The sequence below is a fragment of the Eschrichtius robustus genome, chromosome 8 (genome assembly GCF_028021215.1).
Source record: "Eschrichtius robustus isolate mEscRob2 chromosome 8, mEscRob2.pri, whole genome shotgun sequence".
In the NCBI taxonomy this organism is placed as follows: domain Eukaryota; kingdom Metazoa; phylum Chordata; class Mammalia; order Artiodactyla; family Eschrichtiidae; genus Eschrichtius; species Eschrichtius robustus.
In genome coordinates this window covers 107981382-107992781 of record NC_090831.1, presented here as the reverse complement: position 1 = coordinate 107992781, position 11400 = coordinate 107981382, and the positions used below count along the sequence as shown (strand labels likewise).

The 11400-nt window shown below is 41.3% G+C and overlaps 1 protein-coding gene across 3 annotated transcripts in view; it reads left to right on the top strand.

The window, feature by feature from the left end:
• Positions 1-1098: 1098 nt before the first annotated feature.
• Positions 1099-11400, top strand: part of CEP41 (centrosomal protein 41) — a 48944-nt gene continuing 38642 nt past the window's right edge. For all 3 annotated transcript variants that reach the window (XM_068549457.1, XM_068549459.1, XM_068549456.1), the window contains exon 1: positions 1099-1235. In XM_068549457.1, coding sequence (XP_068405558.1) covers positions 1203-1235 — 33 coding nt within the window. In that variant the 5' untranslated portion in view covers positions 1099-1202. The remainder of the gene's footprint in view (positions 1236-11400) is intronic.

Sequence of the window (11400 nt, the reverse complement as noted above, 5' to 3'; positions counted from 1 at the left end):
ATCCTTGAGGTCAAGCGGCTCTGAGTGACAACACGATTCAAGGTTTGACCTGAAGGGTGGGTTTCTGAGGAGTCTGAGAGGACAAGGGCATGTCAGGCCATGTTGTTGAATGGGTCATCTGCACAGACCCCGAAGCAGCTCAGATGTATGCTATTATTCACAAGCAGAGAGCCAGCCACTATGAACAGCTCAGGGTAACCTTTCTCCATTCCTGGAAAAACAACTTAGAGCTAAGGGCAAAGGGTTACTGTATTGTTCCCCCCATGTAAAAGGAAATAATAATTTTGATGGATTTGGCGGGACATTTTGAGCCAAGTCAAACTGTGTGTGTGATTGTTTTGTAAAGGTGCTAGGACTTAATTTTCAGATCTGGAATAAGAACAGGTGGTGGGTGATGGCAGGAGTCACAATGGTTTCCATGACAACGGGACTGGGTCTTAGTCATCCTCCCATCCTCCACAAAACCTACTGCAGCTTTTCTCATAAGGTGCTTATTAAATATTTGTTAAATGAATGATGAATCACAGAATGATGTGTGTGCTTTGCAATTAAGGCTGCCGTTCTGTTGCTAGCTAAAAGCTTTTAAAGCAACAATAATTACTGTATTTCCACATGATATTTTGCATAATTTGCATATTAACTTAACCTGAAAATAATAAACTACAGATTCTCATCCCTGCTGAACAACCATGTCCCATATCTATCCCCTGTTGTGGAAGAAGTATCCAGATGTTTGGCTAATACGGCCTTAAAGGGAGATGGCCCTGCGCGGTATTTGTGCTTCCACATTAGCTAGAAACACTTGTTTTTTTCCACGCTTTCGAGCCCCTCCCCCCTCGAGCTCTCCGCAGCCGCCCACTCGCAGTCGGCAGCCTGCCCCTCCCCCCGCGCCCCTCTTCCCGCGCTGAAGCTGGCGTCCGCGCGCCCAGCGGAGAGCCCAAAGGACCTCGGCAGCCGGCGTCCCGCGTTGCCCTTGGCAACCATTGAGTGGAGTCTCACTCTCCCTTGACCCCGCAATAAGAGAGTAAACAGGGCAGCCATTGGCTGGCAGGGGAAGGCAGGCCAATCGGAGAAGAGGTTGTAGGGAGGCGGCTGAGCTGGGTTGTGGGAGTAGGAAGAGGCTACTTCCTACCGGCCTACTTCTCACCGGTTAGAAGCTACCGTTGAGGCTAGAACCCCGAGCGTGGTCGGTTGGAGCAAATATGTCTGTCCGGAGGCACATTGGAAATCCTGAGGTGAGAGCCAGGTCCGGATCGGAGAATCGGAGGGGGCGGGCGCACCGAAAAAGGCTCCACGTGGGCAGAGAACAGTAGCCTGCGACTTCCGCCCTCCGGAAGGCGGGAAGCGGCGGCGTGAGGAGGGGTCTGGAGGGGGGAGGGAGGCGGGGCGGGCCTGGGGGACTTGGAGCCTGGGCAGCCTGGCCACCATCCCGCACAGGCCTACTGTATTTGTCGCTCAAAGGAGCGAAGTGCATGAAGACACAAGTCCCTTCCCTCAAAGGGCTTACAGTCTAGGAGTGGCAGTTACAAAATATAAGTAACATCTGGATGAAGCCCAAAACGTTAAAGGAACAAAATCAAAGGAGCCATCATTTCTGATTATTGGGGTACAGAAAGAGGAGGAATAAGCAGACCAAGCCATTTGGAAAGGATGCAAAATATGACATTAGTTTTACCCTCTCCTCGAATAAGACCTTTTACTTTTTTGTCTGTTTCACCTCCAGTGCCCTGCTGCATATGTGGTCATTTCATCTCAACAAATGTTTACTGGATTCCTAAGGTGCAGGGAGTGCTAGAAATACAAAGAGATAAGACAAGGCCTTTTAGTCCTTTAATAAGTTCAGTCTAGTGAGGAAGACTTATAAGCAAAATTTGAGTTCAATGTGGTTGGGAAACAGGATGTTAGGAGAGCACAGAAGAAAGCTAGGACTCAACCGAGGGAGTGAGAGAAGGGTCCTGGAGATGGTCTGAAATCCCAAGTTACTGACCAGGTGAAGAAGCATCCCAGGTAGAGAGAACATCTTGAACCATGTTTAGGAGGTGTGAACCATGAAAGTGGACAGTTCCTTGTAGAGAGGCAGGAGTTAAGTCTGGAAGGGCCTTCTGTGCCTTGCCAGCATTCTTGGCCTTTATAGTGAACAGGAGTTGCAACTTGTCTCATCTCAGGATGGATGCCTGTGAGCTTTGCTGAGAAAGTTGTGAGGCTCTGTAGGGGAGTGCCATGATGGATTATAATGTCTACCGTGGATGTCGGGGAGGTATGTGTGGAGAGTAGTGGTTTGACCACTGTGTATTTATTTTGCCTGCTGATCAGAATTTGAGAAGCTTTGGAGTTTTAAGTAGCCGAGTTGCATGGTCAGATGTGCATTTTAGGCAGTGGTTGTAGCCACATTGTGGAGAATGGATTTGAGGAGTCCAGAACCGGGGATAGGGAGATTGGTTAGGTGGTTATTATGATATGGACCTAAAGTAAGGCCATGGAACTAGGGACAGAGAGAAATACTTAGGGGATAAAATCATCATGACTTAATAATGAGCTTTGAGAAATGAGAGTGTGATGGATGACTTAGGTTTCCAGCTTGGGCTACTCATTGGTGCTGATGCTGTTAATGAGATCAGAAATATGGGAGAAAAAGGAGGAATAGTCTTAGGAGTGTAGAGGTAGAAGAGCTGGGTTGCCCTGTGTGGTTGTCCATTTGTGCTCTGGATAAAGATGTTCAGCTCACTCTGTTGTTTTCAAGGGGCACAATTACCAGTAGTTTCTTGAGAAAGAGTGCATAAGAAATAAATATTTTAAATTTATGTCTACGACATTAGGCATGTCTAAAAATGTTATTATTCTACCTTCATATTTATTTGCCTGAGAGTTTGGTTAAGTATAGAATTCTTGGTTGGAAATCATCAGCATATTGAAAACATTGCATTGTGGTCTTCTACTATTCAGTCTTTGTTGTGGAGAAGTTCAAAGCCATTGTGTTCCATTGTATGCGACTTGATTGTTCCTTTCTGGAAGCTTGTAGAATTTTCTCTGTGTCACCAGTGTTATGATGTTTCACAAAAAATTCCCTGTTATGTGTCTATTTTCACTTATCTTTGTGGGTGCCAGAAACTCATGTCTTTCTATTCTGCAAAATTTTTAAAAATTGTTTGTTGTTGACTTTCTTCCTCCATTTTCTCCATCCTCTCTTTCTTGAATTCATTATTCTGATGTTGCTTCTATATGACTGGTTCCCTAATTTTCTTAAATATTCCTCTCTTTCTTGAATTCATTATTCTGATGTTGCTTCTATATGGCTGGTTCCCTAATTTTCTTAAATTTTATCTCCTGTTTTCCAGATCTTTGTCTTTTTGTTCTCTTTGAGAGATTTAACTTTATCTTCCAATCCCTCTATTGAGTTTTTAATTTCTGCCATCATGTTTTTAATTCTTAAGAACTGTGTTTTGGACTCTGACGTCCTTTTAAAAAACCTTTATTTTGAAATAAATATAAATTCACGGGAAGTTGCAAAAAGAGTACAAAGTGGTCCCATGTACCCTTCACCCAGTGACTATATTTTATGTAAATATAGTACAATATAAAAACCAGGAATCTGACATTTGTACAATGTGTGTATAGTTTGAGGCTATTTTATCACGTGTAGATTTGATATAATCAAGATTTGCAAGTGTGTCAATTTACAATCAAGATAGAGAACTATTCCTTCACCACAAGTATCTCCCTCAGGCTACCCCTTACTAGTCACATCCACTTTCCTCCCCCTCACCATCCTAACCCATGGCAACCGTTAATGTGTCCTCTTATTTCTGTAATTTTGTCATTTTGAAAATGTTACATAAATGGAATCATACAGTATGTGACCTTTTGAGACTGGCTTTTTTCGCTCCAATAATGTCCTTAAGATGCATCCAAGTTGTTGCCCGTAGCAATAGTTCATTCCTTTTTATTGCTGATTAGTATTCTGTGGTATGGATGTATAACAGTTTGTTTAACCATTCAACTATTGTAGGATATTTTGGGTGTTTTCTGTTTGGGGCATTACAAATAGAGATTTGAACTTTGGGGTACAGTTCTTTGTATGGACATTAATTTTCATTTCTCTGGGATAGATGCCCAGGAGTGCAGTTGCTGTGTTGTATGGTAAGCTTATATTTAGTTTTTTAAGAAACTGTCAAACCATTTTCCAGAGTGGCTATACCATTTTACATTCCCAGCACCAGGGTATGAGAGATCCAGTGTTTGCACATTCTTGGCAACATTTAGTACTGTAAATAATTTTTATTTTAGTTGTTTTAATAGGTGTGTAGCGACATCTCATCATGGTCTTAATTTGCATTTTCCTAATTGATACTGAGGTTGAACATCTTACATCTTCTCATGTGCTTATTTACCCTCCGTATATCCTCTTTGGTAAAATATCTCATTATGTCTTTTGCCTAATTTCTAATTGGATTTTTTTTTTTTCACAGTTGAGTTTTTCCTATGACTGTAAATACTGATTACTGCCAGAACAGTGATCAGTAGGGTTACATTTTCTTTCTTATTGCTTGTTGTTTTTCCTGGAGTTTCTATCTTTATTTTTATTCTCTACTATTTATAAATTTTTATAAATAATGTCTATATCATTATTTATCATTTTTTGCATAGTTATCTTTTCCAAAACTTTCTCTATGCATTTACATATGTGTGTGTAGAGAGAGAGAGAGAGAGAGTTCTATTTTGGGGTTTTGTTTTACACAAATGTTAAAAATTGTTCATATGGTTCTTTAACTTGCTTTTTTCACTTAATATGTCTTGGACATCTTTCTGTGTCAGAAAAATATACCTCAACTTAATTATTTTCTTTTAACTCTTACCTAAGTACTTAGTATAATTGTAGAGAAAAAATTTTTTATATCTTTTTACTTGTTTTATATATATATATTTATTTATTTTTGATAATGGCATGACAGAAATAATTCACATAGCATAAATCCACCTGTTTAAAGTGTACAATTCAGTGGTTTTAGTATATTCATAGAGTTGTGCAGTCATCACTAAAATCAATTTTAGAACATTTTCATCAGCCCCAAAAGAAATCTTGTAACCTCTAGCCATCACTCCCCAGTCCTCTCATGTCTCTCCCATTCCCCCACCCCTCAGTCTTGGCAACCATTAATCTACTTTTTGTCTCTGTGGATTTGCCGGTTCTCTACATTTCATGTAAATCGAATTATGCAAAATCTGGTCTTATGTGACTGGCATCTTTCATAATGTTTTAAAGGTTCATGCATGTTGTATTATGCTTCAGTATTTCACTCCTTTTTATTACTGAATAATATTCCTTTGCATGGATATACCACATTTTATTCATGCATTCTTTTACTGATGGACATTTGGGTTATTTCCACTTTGGGGCTATTATGAAAGATGCTACTATGAATATTCATACAGGCATACCTAGTTTTATTGCATTTCACAGATACTGCATTTTTCACAAATTGAAGGTTTGTGCAACTCTGTATCAAGCAAGTCTGTTGGCGCCATTTTCCCAACAGCATTTGCTCACTTTGTGTCTCTGTGTCACATTTTGGTAATTACCACAATATTTCAAACTGTTCAATTATTATTATATTTGTTATGATGATCAGTGATCTTTGATGTTACTACTACGACTTGCTGAAAGCTCAGATGATGGTTAGCATATTTTAGTAATAAAGTATTTTTTAATTAAGATACATATATATATATTTTTTAGACATAATGCTATTGCACACAATAGACTATGGTTTAGTATAAACATAACTTTTATATGCACTGGGAAACCAAAAGATTTGTGTGACTCAGTTTATCACAAAAATCACTTTATTGGGGTGGTCTGGAACAGAACCCACGATATCTCTGAGATATGCCTGTATAAGTTTTTGTGTGGATGTGTTCTCTAATGATAATTTTTTAAAATATGTTTTCTTCCTACATAGTCTCAGTTTCCTCCATATTGCTATTTTTCTTTTTGTTTTGTTGGTGATGTTTTTATTAGTCAGCTTGGACTGCCATTACAAAATACCACAGAATGGGTGACTTAAACTACAGAAGTTCATTTCTCATAGTTTTGGAAGCTGGGAAGTCCAAGATCAATGTGCTGGCTGATTTGGTTTCTGGTGAAAACTGTCTCCTGGCTTGTGGTTGGCCACTTTCATGCTATGTGTTTGGATGACCTCTTCTTTCAGTGTGCACTTGAGGGAAGAGAATGAGCTCTTTGGTGTCTATTTTTATAGGGACACTAATCCTATGGGATTTGGGCCACACCCTTATGACATCATTTAACCTTAATTACCTCCCAAAGAGGTGCAGTCCTATGTCAATACAGTCACATTGAGAGTTAGAGCGTCAGCATACAAATTTGGAGGGGACGTAATTCAGTCCATATATAGAAATGTTCTCAAACTTCTTTTAATTTTAAATTGTTAATCTGTGTTTTTGAGTAGGAGACTTAAAAAGGTGATTGAGATCTCTGTATATTTGGGAGGAGTTTGCTGATGTGAGCTTAATTACCAGAAGATCTCAGTGGGCCATGATTTGGGGACTCCCTTTCCCAAATCTGTATCTTCAGCTCTTTCCTCTCAGGCTGGTCATTTTCTCCAGAGAACTCCTCCTCTCTCCTGAGAGTAAAGGCCTAGCTGAATTCCTGGACAAATTAAGGTTGGGGCTAAATTTCAACATTAGTATGCATCATTCACCTAATACCCCTATTTTCAGTAATGATATCCTTTCCCTGTGTCTGGAGACACCCCCCAGTCCAGAAACCCTTTCCAGGGAATAAATCTATAGATCTGCTATGGTGGGGGAAGGGCAATCACCTAGTGGCACAGAGGGAGAAGGTTTTGGAGATCCAGTAGCTTCTCATTCAGCCTTCAACCAGTCTTGCTTATTTCAGTCACTCCTTTTACTCCCACTTCTGGAGGTGCCTGGGGCTGCCAATTCCTGAGCCTTTTAAGAATTTTTCTTGGCTTTCCCTTTGACTTTCTTGAGTCCATCAAGTCATTTTCACTTGTTGATGTGCTTTCTAGACTTCAGAAATCACTTGTTATCACTTCTCCCACTCTTACTCTCTTTTTTTTGGATTTTGTGTCTGTAAAATAGTGTCCTTTTAATGAGGTTTTACTGAGGTTTTGGAAGGAAGTGAAATTAGATGCATTTGTTCAATATGCTGTCTTCACCCAGTAGGCCATGACCTGTAATTATTTTATTTGCTTGTTTATTTCTGGCATACTTACAGGAAGATAAGATAGGACCTTGTCTGTACTGTGCCACTGCCTGGCACACAATAATTGTTCCTTAAATATTTGTTAAATGAGTAAATGAATATATCTGAGCTGGGAGAAGTCAAGGCTAGAGTTCACTATTTGGAAATCAGAAGCATGTAAATGGAATTAAACTTAAATGGCCGACAGAGAACCTATAGATTAAGAAGATGGAATCCTGGGGAACACAGTGTTTAAGTGGCTGACAGAAGAATCATCCATGTGTGATTGGAGCATTAGGAGAGAGAGCTGTTACTGAAGCCAAGTGAAAGCTGAAGGTGGGACTATATAACTGTGTACAGAAAGGTCAGGTAAGTTAGAGACTGAAAAGCAGCCATTATATTTAGCAATTAGGGGATCTCTGACATTGGCTAGCTCCTACAGGAGCCACAGTAGAATGATGGGGACAGTAGCCACATTGCAATGGATGGAGGAGTAAGTTGCAGTTACTCAGTGTAGTTTTTGGTTTTTTGCTTTCTCCCAAGGAGCTTAGCTAGAGGGACCTCCCTGGCAGTCCAGTGGTTAAGACTCCACGCTCCCACTGCAGGGGGCATGGGTTCGAACCCTGGTGGGGGAACAAGATCCCATGTGTCGTGCGGCGCGGCCAGAAAAAAAACAAAAACGAGCTTAGCTAGGAAGTAAAAGGGGTGGGTTGGCGTTCCAATTATATATTGGTTTCTCATGAGTCTCCCCCATATTTAGTGGCTTAAAACGACAATAGTCATTTATTTATTATCGCTTACAGTTCTGGAGGTTGCCTAGGCTCAGCTAGGCAATTACTTGGGCTCTCTCATGTGGTTTTGCGGACAGAAACTGGGTCTAGAGTTATCTTGAAAGTTTCTTCATTCACATTAGGCTGCTGATATAGTCTGTTGGCTGGGAACTCAGCTGGTGCTGTCAGCCGTATCGCCTACAAATGGCCTTTTCTGTGTGACTTGGCCTTCCTTGTAGCTTGAGCTGGGTTCCAAGAACAAGTGTCCCGAAAGAACCAGGTGGAAGCCGTATTGTCTTTTATGATCTAGACTCAGAAGTCGTATGGCATCACTTCCATCAGTCACAGGCCCATCCAGATTCAAGGGGAGGGAACATAGGCCCCCACTCCTCATTGGGAGGAGCGTCAACATCACAGTGTGAGTGGTTGGGAAGTTCTGTTGTGGCCATCTTGAAAACTACAGTCAGCCCCAGGTGGTAGCCGCTGGCAGAGTAGGGGCTGCTGCACACGCAAACATGGGTCAAGGTTGGTGTTTGAGATCGGTAGGATTGGTCCAGATTAAAACTCCCATAAACAAAAATCTCTTAAAGTTGACACCTAGTCCCTTCATTTTATTGACGTCCTCTTTATACAAATGAGAGAAGTAGAGAAATTTTGAACAAAATATATAATGGAATTTTTTTTAGTCCTTAAATGTAAATCTTACTACATACGTTGCAATTTCAATGTGAACAACCTTGTGAGTTCCATTTTAAAAGAAGTGGGAAGTCAGAAAAGCTCATTCATTTTTGAATGACTTGTGATTCAGACAATCTCCCTCATTTTTTTAGTGATTTTCCTTCAGAAAAATCCCATTGTTGACTTCTCATTCTTCTCCCTTTTCTACAACATCCATGTATTCACAAAGCCCAGTCTCACTTTGCATATATTAGTAATCTACCAAAATACTCCTTTGATTGTGTGGCTCATATCTCAGTGTTTCTGATATCTTCCATTGTCTTCAGGGCCTAGTGCAGACCCTCAGCCTAAATTCAGGGATCTCCACCTGGTGCCTACGTATCCATGTCCAACCTTACAGCACAGGATTCCATATACCCACCATTCTTAAACGTTTTGGGGTTATAGACCCCTTTGAAAATTTGGTGAAAGTCAAGGACCCTTTCCCTAGAAAAATGTACATATACTCAAAGTTTTACATACAGTTTCATGGGACTCATGGACCTCCTAAAGCCCATCAGTGGACCCCATATTCAGAACCCCTGACTGAATGAGGCTGCACAGTAAAGTGTTTAAGAGTTCAAGCTCTATACCAGACTGCCCAGTTTAATGCCAGGTTCTACCACTCTTACCAGCTAACCTCAGGAAGTCACTCCACCTCTCTATGCCTGCTTCCTAATAGATAGAATGAGGATAATACTCGTATATACCTTATTGGTGGTTGTGAGGATTAAATGAGATAATGGAGAGAAATGCTTAGCTGAGTGCCTGACAACATAGTTAAGTGCTCAATAAATGTTAGCAGCAATTACCTTTATTGTTGTTGTTGGATCTTCTCCAGCAAATAGAACAATTTGCCGTTCTTTAAACACGCTTTTAAAGTGGCCTTGCTATTATAATTTCCTCCACTTAGAATACTTTTTCCATCCCTTTTCCCCATCTTTTTATCCGCAGAAGTTCAACCCTTAAAACACAGCTCCAGTGCCATTTCTTCCATGCAGTCTCCCTTATTACCCGCAGTGTGAGGGCTATCTTTTTGTTTCAGGTTCCTCGAGCCCTCGATGTCTGTGCTGCCCACGGGGCACTAGCACGCACACTGTGTGTTGCTCAGCTCTCAGAACCATTTCCATCCATTTGGTGTACTTATTGTTCTCACACTGGTGCAAGGCCTTGTAGCAGGTACAGAGGTAGAGCCTCTGTCCCAAGTGTAGGCAGTGAGGAGTGTTAATGGTACAAAGTGCTGTGACAGTCCAGGCAGGGAAGAGATTTCTGTCTGACTGGGCCCCCCAGAGGAGGAATCATCCTGGAACATGTGTTTGTGCTGGGTCTTAAAAGCCAACTAGAGGTTAAAGAGCAGGGATGGGGTGGGTAGACAGGGAGGGCATTATCTTTTGACCCTCCCTAGAGATGTAAGCCCCCAAGGGGCTTCTGTCATTTTTGGTTGCTTTCAAAGAGCCTGTACGAGTACCACAAACATGAACTTTCTCAACTTTCTCCCTTCTCCTGTTGAACTTCATCATGACCACCTATCTTATTTCATTATCTTAAATATACGTCCAAAGCTGCACCTTCCACCTGGGCTCTGGGCCTCATCCTTTCCCGCTCCCTTGTTTTCATACCTGCCTGCCTCATTTTCAACCTCTTATCCAGCCCATTAGCTTATAAACATCCTCAAATCTCTCCTTTCTTCAAACAACAAAAACTATTCCTTAGCAACTCTGAAGGGGAAAAAAAAGACCATCTGGCTACTCTCCTCCCTTCTCATAACACTCAACCTGCTGCTTTTGCTTCTGCTCCTGTCAGTTTGCTGTAACTGCATCCAGCAGGGTCATCAGCAGTGTCCTGGTGTGTTCAATCCAAATTCACTTTTCTGTTTTCTCTTCCCTGACCTGCATTCTTGTTCGCTTGTTCATATTTGACCTCTCGTTCTCTGACTTGACAGCATTGATCACTGTTGACCATTTTCTTCTTCCTGAAACTCTTCTTCTTTAATTCTCATGACCCACTTTCTTCTGGCCTCTTGCAAGTTTCACCCACAGTGCTTTTCTCCACCTGACCGTAAATGTTGGTTGTTTTTTTTTTCTCAGCCTATACACTCTCCAATGGTGATTTTGTCCATTCCCATGGCTTCCCCCAAATCTTGTTTTTTCTAGTCCAGAAATCTCTCCTGATCTCCAGACCCCCCAGATAGCCAGCTTACCACTTCCATTTTGGATAACCCACAGATACCTTATATTCAAAATGCCCCAAACAGAACACATCATGTTTTTCAATACATGCTTCCTCTGTAAGTCCCTTTTCTGGGGAATGGTATCACTGCCCTTCCCCTGTTACACTAGTCAGTTTTAAAGATTTTATATCTTAAAGACTTCTTAAAACTGTCTCCCTCTCCTCATCTCTACTGCTACTTTCTTAGGACCACAGATCCTCTGAGCACAACCTCTTACCTGATCTTTGTGCCTCCATTCTTGACTATGATCCTGTTAGTTCTCCAGAGTGCTGCCAGAGTGATCTTTCTAAAATGGAAATAGAATCCCATCCCTTCCCCCTAACCTTCTTCAGTGACTCCCACCATCTACACAAGGGTTCCTCAACTTCAGCACTATTGACATTTGGGGCCAGCTAATTCTTTTTTGGGAGTTGAGGGTCTTCCTGACATTGTAGAATGTTTAGCAGCATCCCTGGCCTCTA